General features: G+C 38.7%; 1 protein-coding gene across 1 annotated transcript in view; it reads left to right on the top strand.

Annotated features, from left to right (window-relative positions):
* DOK6 (docking protein 6) overlaps window positions 1-12,272 on the top strand; it is a 241,777-nt gene that overhangs the window by 114,040 nt on the left and 115,465 nt on the right. Inside the window, exon 3 of the mRNA XM_063165446.1 lies at window positions 2,157-2,271. Coding sequence (XP_063021516.1) covers window positions 2,157-2,271 — 115 coding nt within the window. The remainder of the gene's footprint in view (window positions 1-2,156; window positions 2,272-12,272) is intronic.

Genomic DNA, 12,272 nt, shown 5'->3' with positions numbered 1-12,272 from the left:
TTGGTTATTATGTGGTTATGTTGGTTATTAACGTGGTCAGTGTGGTTACCTGCTTGGAGGGCTGTAGCAAGTGTGGAAATGCTGCAGTCTGTACTGGGACCTTTCTTGATATTGTTATCAGGGACATGGAGGAAATAAGGGAGCTGTGCACCAATGTGCAGAGAGCAAATTGGGAAGGATCAGTTGATAGGCTTTTGGTAGTCAAGCTGCCTTTTCAGCAGCCTGAATGAGCTGGACGAATGGGCTGACATGGACTTTGTTAAATTGAATAGGAGCAAGAACCAGGTGCCAGCCTGGGGATAGAAGAGCCCCTGCGATGGCAAAGATTTGGCATTGGCAAGCTGGGAGTGGCCTGAAGGTAGGGCCCTGGATCTTGGTGCCTCAGCCAGCAAAGCTCCATGGGCTGTATGGGCAGAACCATGGCCAGTCAGTGCAGAGAATTATTCTCCTCAGTTTAGCACACATTAGACCATGTTTATAATACCACATCCATTTTTGGCCCACCTGTTACAACAAAGATTTTGACAAACTGGAGTGAGTTTTGCTGAAGGCTGTCAAGACAGACTCTAGAGCAGTCTTCAACTGGTCCCAAGTTCATCAGCACACAACACATTCCTCTTCATGCTTTGTCTCAGTGCCTTTGTTGTCTTGATGCCTTTCACTGCTCCTCTGCTAATCAATATTTTATTGAAATGCCTTTGCCACAACATATTCCATTTTTTTGGAACTGCACCGTATAAAATCTCCTCTGCTTTAAAATTATTTTCAGCATGTGAAAAGGAATGCTGGAACTGTGCACCAGAAGCATAACAATTACAAAGCAAAACAAACAAAAAAACCCCACCTACATTCAGTCCATTTTTTCTGTAGTCATAGAAGTCCAAACTTATGTGGTTGACATTTTTCTGGAAATTAGTTCTGCCTGAGGCAAATGTCCTGCCTGAGAAAACCTAACTCTAACCAGATAAAGTTTGCCCAGAGTTCTAAGAAACTGAGAAAAATATTTCAGAATATGAAGTGTTAATCAGTTTAATATAGGCTGGGCCACCAGCCTATATTAAACTGAAAAATATTTCAGAATATGAAGTGTTAATCAGTTTAATATAGGCTGGGCCACCAGCCTATTGTTAATTGTAGTTACATACATGCATCAAAAGAAAATGGAAATAGATTGAATTTCTTATGTTGTAAATTTGCTGCAAGAGTATTTTATTGTTGATAAGCTTTTCAAATATTTAGAAAATAAAATGAAAGTTTGAGTTCTTTTGAGGATGACAGATAGATTTTAAAGACACATGAGGATCTCCCCTTACAAATGTAGTGATGCTATTTGACGTATTACTTGAGTTACCTTCCTTAACTAATGAAGCACTGTTCTTCCAAAATTAGGTTTTCTATTTGATGCAGATTCTGAAACTGATCCAAGTTGTATGAGTATAGAAATTGAAAAATAGATTATACAAAATCCCAAGGCTGAGTTGATGTCATTGTAAACTATTTCCATGTAGGACTTATTAAGGAAACAGAATTTTGTGGAAATCTGTTAGAGAAATAGAGTTATTAGAGTTAAGTTTTGCAACTTAAGACTCTACCTATTTATGTGTGTTTTTTTAACCAACTATCAAGCTTATAAATATAAATAACCTAGGGGTTTAGTAATGGTACTCCCCAGTTTAGTTCTCCCACCAAGACTCAAATCCAGACTGGCTGCTCACTCACTCCCCCTTCCCCTCCCCTTCCCACTCCTTTGGAATGGAGTTGAGAATTGGAGGCACAAAAGCTGAAAATCATGGGCTGAGATAAGAATGATTTACTAGAAACAGCAATGAGACAGAAAAATGAACAGTACCAGCAGCACAAAGAAACAATTTACATGGAAAAGCCCGCAACAATATCCGGCTCTTCCCCACCAGGCTTTCTCCCCAGTGGAAGAAGAGAGAGTTCCTTACTCCTGCCCCTGGCAATGAGTGAGGTGGAGTGGAATAACATCTGGGCCTTGCCACACACTTCTCCTGCTTGCTGTGAAAAATTAACCCTGTCCTGGCTGAAACTAGGACAGGAAAAAAACAGTTTATAGTAAGAATTGAGCAGTTAAGGTTAATATTTTTGTTTGTACTATTTATGCACTGGTCTAAAATACTTTTCTTCATTTTAAGGTAACTGAGCTGCACAATATCAAAAATATAACCAGATTGCCTCGAGAGACAAAGAAGCATGCAGTGGCAATTATCTTTCATGATGAGACATCAAAGACATTTGCGTGTGAGTCAGGTAAGTAATTGGTGCTTCATCTCTAGCTTGAAGAAATCAAGTTACACATCAAAGTCTGGCTCACATGAATTAACTCACAATGCCAAATAGAAATTCTTACCTTAAAGAAATTTGTGGTAAACAAAAAACTTTGGAGTTTGGGGTTCAGGTCTTTTGGGGTTCAATAAGGTTTTTTTAATATATGATGAGAGGTGTTAGGGGTGTTACAGAGCTCTTTTTTCCATTATTTTTCTTTGCATGCAGATGGTTTAAAGACTGGAGGTTTCCAGCTAAACTTGTAAATCCTAGTAAAAAATAACCTGTAAGATGTTATTAAGTCAAGATGTGAAGCATTCTTTTTTTAACAAGCTTTGCTATAGGCAGTTACTAAACTAATAATTATCATGCCATTGCAAATAAGTAGCAAATACCAGCTAAAACCTCAGGATATTTTAAAGCAGGGTGTCAAGCAATCTGTGGTTTGAATGACTCCATAGCATAATGACTAGACTAGCATAGAACATTAGAGTACACAATGGCAGGCAGTTACTTGTGAGACACTGAGCACTGCACAATTAAAGTGCACTATTTTCATTTGAAAGTACAATTGCACACATCTGTGTCCTAGGGTATATTTTGGGTATATTTTAACAGAAAAAAAAGTTTTTTAAAAGCGTGGGAAATTCTTTAATTATAAAGTTCGTGCCTTTTTAGTGACATATTTGAAACTTTACATTGTAAACGTTTATATAGATAATACTATATATACATATATATGTTGGGTTTGGTTTTTTTAAATATATATGTAATATTATGTATATATGGTGAAAGGCCTAGAAGAAAATCTATATGAGGAGTGACTGAAGTTACTTGGTCTGGAGAAGAGGAAACAGAGGAGAGACTTCACTGGAGTCTGCAACTTCCTTTTGAGGGGAAGAGGAGAGGCAGACACTGATCTCTTCTCTGTGGTGATCAGTGACAGGACCCCAGGGAATGGCCTGAAGTTGTGTCAATGGATTTTAGGTTGGAATTAGGGAAAGGTTCTTCATCCTGAGGGTAGTTTAGCTCTGGAAAAGGCTCTGCAGGGAAGTGATGACTGCACCAGCCTGACAGAGTTCCAGAAGCATTTGGAAGACATTTTTGGGCACATGGTGCGACTCTTGGCACTGTCTTGTGCAGGGCTAGGAGTTGAACTCTATGATCCTTGTGGATCCCTTCCAACTCTAGATATTCTATGATTCTTTATCAATATTATCATATAAACATTGCATCATGTACAATCTAAATAATAAATTAAATACAGTGAAACAAAATCTGAGAAATGTGGAAGAGGTTAAAGGTGTGCAAGGTCATGAATTATGTAGCTTTTAGATCAGATATTGCAAACAGTAATGTGTATATTCCATCATGAAAGATAGACTTTTGTTAATTATTTTAAGTTTAGTGACACACATAGAAAATCTGTGTCTGTCTACAATTGGTTTAAGCAATCATTAGATAAGTAGCCCACATTAAAGATTTTGAACTCTAATCTGTAGAATTGATAGTGACTCTGTATTATGATTAATAATTGAATAAAAACATTTTAATTATATTCCAACAGCGCTGAAATCAGTCCTGTGGAAATTTTTTCCATTTGCCTATGCATGCATTCCCCTTCTTTCCTAATGAGATCTTGTTCCTTCCCTAGAATTACTGTGGCTCAGGTATATTTGAAAACAGTGCGAGCAAGTCATGACTTCAGAATTCTTACACCGAAGAAGGGACAAACCTAAGGAAGTTCAGCATGTCTGGCCCACTCATCCCATTCTTCTTAACCTTGAACCCAGTTGTAAATGCAAGGCACATGTAGTACCATAAGGTGCTAGCAGGGTGTCAGTATGAGATGCTCTCCCGTTATGCTCTATACAAAAGTGTGTTTTGAGTGGACAGAACCCTGGGTGAAGTGTCAAACAAGTGGAGAGCTTGTGGACAAAGAACAAAGTTCAGACCAGGATAGGTGATGTAGCAGGTGTCTGCTCTAGACCTTCTCATCAACAGGAGAAGGCAGATGAAGCAATCTCGGGGCAGGTGGAAAAGCCTTATAGTCCCAGGCACTGGTGTTCCTGGGTGACTTTAACCTCAGCAGTAACTACTGCAAGGCCAATAAGGCTGAACACAAGCAATCCAGATTTCTGAAACAGATTGAAGAAAACTTCTTGACACAGATGATCAATAGTGTGATGAGGGGAGATGTTTGTTCAGGGACGTGCTTGGCAGCATCCTGTGGATCCTTGAAGGGCAAAGGAGCCCAGGAGAGCTATCCAATCTGCAAGGACAGCATCCTCTGAGCACAAGAACTGTTCTCCCCATTCTCAGAAGACAAGCTTTACAGGAGATGAGTATGAATGGATGTGGAGCTCCTGACTCGCTCAAACACACACAAGAAAACCTACAATGAAGCAGAGACTGACTCCTTGGGAGGGATACAGAGGCTTTGTCTATTTACATGGGAATGGAGTTCACCAAGCTCCAGCTCAGGGAAGTGCAAGATAGAAAAGGTTTCTTAAAATACATCAGGAGTGAAATAAAGGCCAAGTAAGTGTGGCCCTATTGCTTGCTGGAACGGTCGACATAGTGACAAGGGTCATGAGACAGGCTAAGGTACCTTTTATACTGTGGTTTTCACTTGCAAGGCTTGTCCTCAGGCCTTCCAGGTCCCTAAGCCCCTGAACTTGATGAAGTATCCATGGCAGGGGAAGGCACAGCGAGGCATGATTTAAATCACCTGGATTTCATACAAAAGTTAGTGGAGCTTGATTGTCAAGAATGACAAGAAGGAGGATCCAGATAACTGTGCTCCAGCCAGCTCACCTCAGTCCCTGAGAACACTGCTGGAGCAAATCACATGTGAAGACATGAAGGACAGCAAGGTGAATGGGAGAAGAAAAAAATACTTCCCATATGCAAATCATGTTTGCCATGATTAGGTGTCTAGCAAAAGAAAGGCAGTGATTCTTACATACCTTAATTGTAATGGTCTTTGATACCCTCTGTAGCTTCCTCCATAGCCCCCAAAACTGGTGGGGCATGGGGTGAACAACGACACTATAAAGTGGACGGAAAATAGGCCAGACTTAAAAAACCAAGGTTGTGAAGCCAAGCTTGCAGCAAGGATGTAGTGGATCCCTAGAGTCAGTGCTGGGACCAATACCATTCAAGGTCTTCATTGATAATCTGCATGATATGGTGAGGTTACTCTCATCTGGTTTGCAAGTGACACCAGGCAGGGGTGACCCAATTTGGGGAGGCAGGACTGCTGTCAGAGGGACCTGGACAGGCTGGAGAAATGGGCTTCCAAAAACCTTGTGAAGTTCAGCAAGAACAAAAGCTCTTTGCTCTGGTTTATGGTAATCCCAGCCATAAGGCAGGCTTGGTGCCAGCTGTTGGGAAGCAGATCTACTGAAAAGGCTCTGAGGTCGTGGTGCACAACACTCCCTGGACAGCATTAGTAAGGCTCTTCACAGCAGATACTGGAAAGGGATCCTTCCTTTTTATTCAACACTTATAGGACCACATCTAGACTGCCATGTCCAGTTTTGAGCATGCAGCCCAATATTGACATACAGGAGTGAACCCAGGGTGGGGCACCAAGAGTCAGGAGCACATGACATAATAAGAGAGGCTGAGGGCTTATTCAGCCTGGAGAAAAAATATTTCAGAGGATCTTATTGCTTATGTGATCTGAGAATACAGAGAAGATTGAGCTATAAAAGCATCAAATACCTGGCTGTTTCTGAATGACTACAAATGTTGGCTGTGAGCATAGTGGAGTTTCAATTAGTTTGCCTTTCTCCATGCCTTCAGTCTGTCTAAGCAGTATAGACTGCATCACATCTATGAGATGAGAAGGATACACAATTTTGTTTCACTAAAATCTGACTCTCTTTAACTCCAAATCTTTTGTTTTCTGAACTGGGAAGATAGGGTCCAAAACCAAATTTAATTCCCAAGTCATTTCCACAGTGAATTCTGTCTTCTCACAGGGAACTGTTACCACTTTTACTGCTGTTGAAATGTGCCAAGTACTTGGCTTTCCTCTATGAAACTAAACAAAATTTAAGGAATGTTTGAAGAACTTGCTTCTTATTTAAAATGGGTTCCTTTCCTTCTCTTGTTTAGTGGCACTGGTTTATATGGAAAAATGCATAGACTTTTACAGCCTCACAGTGTACAGTGATGTACACACAATGGTGTTTATTTTGGCAAATCTTCTTGCCACTTCTTTGGTTAACACAATAACTTTACTAATCCCTCTTCTTTCTGGTGGCTTCAGTGTCAAAAAAACACTCAAGTGGTTTTGACTTAAGGCAAAAATCTTCCAGAATCATAACTGCTTGACCTTGAATTTTTTAGGACTCCAGAGTTTCATAATGTGGAAATTTTTCTACCATGAAGTCTCTGAACATACAGAAGCAGATGCCTTGTTTCTTATCATCTTGACTTCCAGGGGCAGATGGAAGGAGAGTAAGGAGAGTAACATTAAACCCATTGCAAAAGATCTGCTGAGCATAGAGTCAACAATTTTTTGGAGAAAAGGAGAAAGGAATACTCAAAGCTGAGTTGATTTTAGGGACTGAACAATGTGAGGGAGAGGTTTTGTCAGTGTTGTACCATAAAATGATTTTAAATAAAGGTATCATTTTGGTTTTGACATCATGAGCTGATGCCTTCTCCTCTGTGCAGTCTTAAAGTGCCAAAAAGCAGCACATTTTTCTGGCACATAGCTTTCTTAATTGTGGAATTAGGCACAATAAAATACTATTCTGTTTTAAAATAGGTCTCTAAAGATGCAGAACACTTTAGCTCTCCACAGAGAGCCTGAGAGCTGTGATACCAGCCCACTGGGTGTGCTGGCTCAGAGCCTGTGGTTTTTTCCTAAGCTCCTGCAGCTTTTAGTCCCTCATCTTGCTTATTGTCTTCAAGGCAGCTACTGGCAAATCTGAGCTCTGGATGGGCTGTAACCCCTATATTTCCATTAGAATTTCAGTGAATTAGTAATCTGAGATGCATCTACTTGTTGGTAATCTTCATTTGCCTATGACAACATTCTACAGAAAAACAAATCAGACTCCTGCATATGCTTTTGTTATCACCTACCCATCACTACCACCAGTGCTCCCAACATCTACAACAGCTGTAGAAATGTGCTCCCTTCTGAAGCCCTATTGAAATATTTTGAAGGCAAATCAATCTCATATGCTACAGTTCCCTGAATAAAAGCATGGGATAACAAGTCTTTAAAGAAGAATTATCCCTCTTCAGGAAGAAAGGAAAGCTTCTTGCTGTTACTATATCTGTTTCTGACATCTTCTCTAAGGGGCAGAAACTTGTGACTTTGGTGATTAGCAAGCAACGTTTTAAAATTCTCCGTTACCATGAGAATTGTTTCAGTGGAAGTAAACTAATGAGAAGTCAGGACTGATTAACTAACATGAAAAGTAGTCTATAACTCAGTGAACCTACAACAGACTTTAAAGCGTGGGAATTCTTCTTCAAACCATGGGAAATTGCTGCTGCCCTAACAAGGAACATGCCATGATCTCTATTTGAGCCTTTCTGAATATTGTCTGAAAGTTACTGCCTTTAAGGAAATTTTTGTGTTGTTGTTTTGGGTTTTTTTTTATTATTAAGAATTATGAAATTGTGAGGGGTTTTCTCTTCATTCTGAAGTGTATAATCAAGAAGTGGAGAAGATATTTTAGCTCTGGATTCCAGCTGCTGGGTTTGACATGCTGACTTTCCTTGATACCTTTCCTAAAAATGTTGTTGGGTTGGATCTTGTTTGGTTGGGGACCTTTTGTTATTGTTGAGTTTCCTTCAGGTAGTGTGCTGTCACAAGTTTTGTAGTTACAGCCATGCCTGGATGCATGTATCTGTTAAGATGCCTTTCTTCCTTCAAACCTGGTATCTGTAATGTGACTGTAAGACAAGTGTCTGAACTGAGACAGGTGCTCCGAAATGCCCTTTAAACTCTCACAAAACTTCTAGATGTGATGCAGTGAGCAATGGTGGCTGTGCAGGACCAGCAATAAAATGAAATTGGAGGGCATGAGTAGTGATTTAATCTAGAATTTTATGGTGCTGTTTTGGAAGATGCTGGCATGATGATGATTGTGCCTGAATAATAGCTAGCTTTTAAGGAAGGCTCTTTCTGATTTGCACTAGTCAGGGACAGACCATATGGGGGCTTGATTTTTCCTTTAGTGATGACAGCAAAATACTGAGTGATACCAATCCCTGGGCATTTTATGCGTAGTGGCCCCTCCAGCACAGGTTTGTGTAAAATCTATTCTGAAGTCTAAATGACAGAATGTGATGAAAACTGATGAATTTTTAAATCTAGTTCTTAAAAAATAAAAACAAAAAAAAAATAATATGAGGGGAGTTAAAAATATTATGGAGATAGGAATAAGAAAGACAAATAGAGCTGAGAGGTGATTCTGGTGATTTGAGAATAGAATGAGTTGTGACATAAGGGGCAAAATCATATTTGTGACATAGGGAGAAAAATTAAGAGAAATCTTAAAACTGCCACTGTTAAGCAAAGCAGACACCCCCTGAGATACTGACCTTTGTCTGTGTTCTCTTCAGCACAATGCCCCACTCTGTATAGAAGTACATTAATTGAAGGGGTTTCTTTCTTCCCAGGCATGCGTGAACTGCAGCTCTAGAGTCATTACAACCAAGAAACATCCTCATTATTTTTAAGAGGTTATACTTTGGCTTTCCCTTAAAACTTTTGCTATTCAAGTCCTGGGGAAAATAGACTTGGGTTATTGCAAAATGTCTATCAGTTACTTTATTTGAAATTTCTGGTTTAGGGGTTTATGCATTCATGTGGTTGTTTTGGCTCAATTCACCATTTTTATATCTTGAATGTCTTGCTTCTGTGATGGTTGCCTTGATAAAACTCTTTTATACACCTGCAACATAAGCAGGTATATGTTTTTCTTCTGTATTCTTGTGTTTCAGCTTCTTTTGAGTGCAGTCAAACTGTGATAATCAAGTTTTGTTATAACTTTCCAAAAAAGTTTTGTCACAACTCTCCGAAGTTTTACTTAGTTGAAATTGAAAGTCTGTTGGTGTCAAGTGGCAATGTGTGTTTTTTCTAGATTTGTATGTATTTTTCTTTTTAAATCTGTTTTCACCATTTGTTAGTGTTGCTTTCTTTTCTTAAAAAAAAATACAGTGGTGGTATCATTTGAAAAGGAACAAGTTCATTTCATGTTTTTACTGAAAAAGCTTTTGGACAATTAGCAAATTATTACTGATCATGAGTTGGGCTTTTTCTCCTTGATAGTTTTCACAAGTAAAACCACTATGTGCTGAAAGAGCTCAACAGATATCAGTGGAGTATTAGATGCAATTCATATTACTGTATCCTTTGACAGTTAAAAAGCCTGGAGGTTTTGCATTTAAATTACTGTGAAACTTTGAGACTTTGAGATGAAGCATCAGTGCTCATACTTGCTGTTAGAACGAACAATACATATGGCTATGTAAGCTTTAAAAATAAAGCTTAAAAATAGAATTGGTATTGATATTTTAAAATAACCAGATTGAAGTTCCCGTTTTTGCTGTTATTTTTGTGACTTTGAAGCTCCAGGATCATGGAGGCAGTGAAAGTGGAGAACAGCATCCTAAATACTGTTTGGGCAGTGGAAAGAAGAATATAGAGTTCACATTTTGGATGCAGAAAAATAAACCCAAGTAGTCCAAACTATTCGGAAACATGGGATATTTCACTTTTAACATGTCAGGGATTGTTATATGAAAATTTATGACAATAAACCTGGGGCCCCAGGTTTTCTATTTTCTGGTTTTGTTTGTTTATAGAGAGAGAGAAAGGAACCTGCACTCTCCAGAAAGCATATGGCTCATTGGAGATCAGATGCATGCTCTCACTTCCATATGTAACACATTGTCTGAGATCTAAAAATGAGTGAAAAGACAGGCATTTCATGAAGTTGAATATGTTGCTCTTGATTCTTACATTCTCCCTTTTTTATCACAATTTTTGAAAAACTATCCACTTTCAGGGCAAAATTCAGTCTGAGTCATGGTAATGCTAAAATTTACTTAGAATGCCTGTCCTTTTGTTCTGGGCAAATAGTTTCCTTTTCAGTATTGATGAGTTTTAGTTTCTTTTTTTTTTTTTTTCATTTTGCCTGTAAATAGGCATCTCTGCTCTGACTTTAACATATATAAAGTTGAAGTATTTGGATTCTGCCTCTCATTGCTCTTGGTTGCCAGTTGATCCTCATTTTTCTTGGTTTTCTGTCTGAACTACTGTATTACAATTTTCTGACACATACTGGTAATATGTATTACTGGCAAATGGAATGAATGCAGGAAATTGTGCTCCATCTTCAGGACATAGCTGTTGATAGATCAGGTTCTACACTGTTGCTTTCCATCCTTTTCAGTCACTTCTAGGTTGTTAATTGACTGCACACTTAGTTCTAAAATTATTTAAATGATATTTTGGGAAGACAAACTCATATTTTCATCTTTTTTTTAGTAGAATGCTAAATTTGAAAACAGTAGACACACAAAATGGTCATCATCTTTTCAGCACTTCTTCCACGTAGGACCCTGAGCTAGGAATGCTGCTGCATTCTCAGTTTATACAGCAAATGTGGGGCAGGAAGGAAATAAGTTTAATTTTCAGCAGGAGCATGCACAGGTGCTGTGACAAACTAAGTAGGAAAGCTGTAACATTTCTAAATGCAGGAATTGGGAAAGGTAAACTTGTTCGAAGACTGCAGTCTTTGGGAAACCCTAAATTTAGACTTTGAAAGTCTAAAACCACAAAGTTTAGACTTTGAAAGTCAAAACCTTTGGAGACTGAAATTTGTTTTGGTTCTGTAAATTATGGTTCTCTGATTATGTTGTTGTGTAAACTACAGAGGTGATAAGGATTCAGTTGCCCTTGCTGTTCACATACTGTAAACTTGCCTGGAGACTCTTTAATAATGTCTGACATAGTGGGTCTGGATAGGTGCTCTCCATAACTGGAAATTCATGACAGTTGAGTCAGTTCCAGGTGACTGGGGGAGTAGAGAAATATTGTATCCATCTTCCCAAAAGGTAGAAATGAGGACCCTGGTGGCTACTGACCACCCAAGCCATTCTATGATCCTAGATAGAGAAGTATTATTCATTTGTCCTGGACAAATATATTGAAGCATAGACACTATAAGTGCTTTCCTTATCACAGTTTTACTTGAAAGTATTGAAATCTATATTAAATATAAACTGTTCCCATAAGAACAAAAGAAAAAGAAGATAGCTAAGATAATGATGAGTTATCTATTTTAGAGTGCATGTAGAACTTCTTGAGAGTAAAAAAATTAGGAAAAAAATCTTCCTGCCTGCAGAAACTCAGCAAGATCAGAAGACAAAGAGAAGAGATGAAGAAGATTTCAGCTTCATCTGATAGATGGTGCAAGGTCAGCACCATCTTGAACAGTGAATTTAGAGTGACTAGGAGAAATGCATGAGTCTCAAAGCCTCTGCCCTGGAAGTTCAACATACAGTTGCCCTTCCAAGTAAGCGTGGAATAGAGGTGGGTTAGTGATGCTGAAGTCTAGGATTTCAGGCATGTGAAGTTGTGGAATAGCTTGTTGGACTTTAATAGAAAGTGTCTTAGTTGTTGGTTTGTCAGTCTTTAATAGAAAGTTGCTCACTTGTTGGTTTGGATTATTGTACTTTAGAGAGGGGGTTGTAAGCTGTTAAAAATCAATGAACATTTTAGTATCTGGAAGCTCTATGCTTTATACTAGAACAAAGTACATGTCAGTGAGATGACAGAAGCCCATTAAAATGCAGAACAACATGGTCTATCGTTTGGCTACAAAAAAAAAAAAAAAGAAGTTTTCCTTCGCCTCTGGCTGTTTACCCTAAACTGAAATCTAAAATTGCTAGTATGTTGTATATGTCTGTACAACAGGATTTCTTTCTGATCTCATTTTGAGATT

The sequence above is a fragment of the Melospiza melodia genome, chromosome 1 (assembly GCF_035770615.1).
Source record: "Melospiza melodia melodia isolate bMelMel2 chromosome 1, bMelMel2.pri, whole genome shotgun sequence".
Classification (NCBI taxonomy): domain Eukaryota; kingdom Metazoa; phylum Chordata; class Aves; order Passeriformes; family Passerellidae; genus Melospiza; species Melospiza melodia.
Note: the sequence above shows the minus strand (reverse complement) of the source record. Positions and strands in the feature narration are given on the sequence as shown.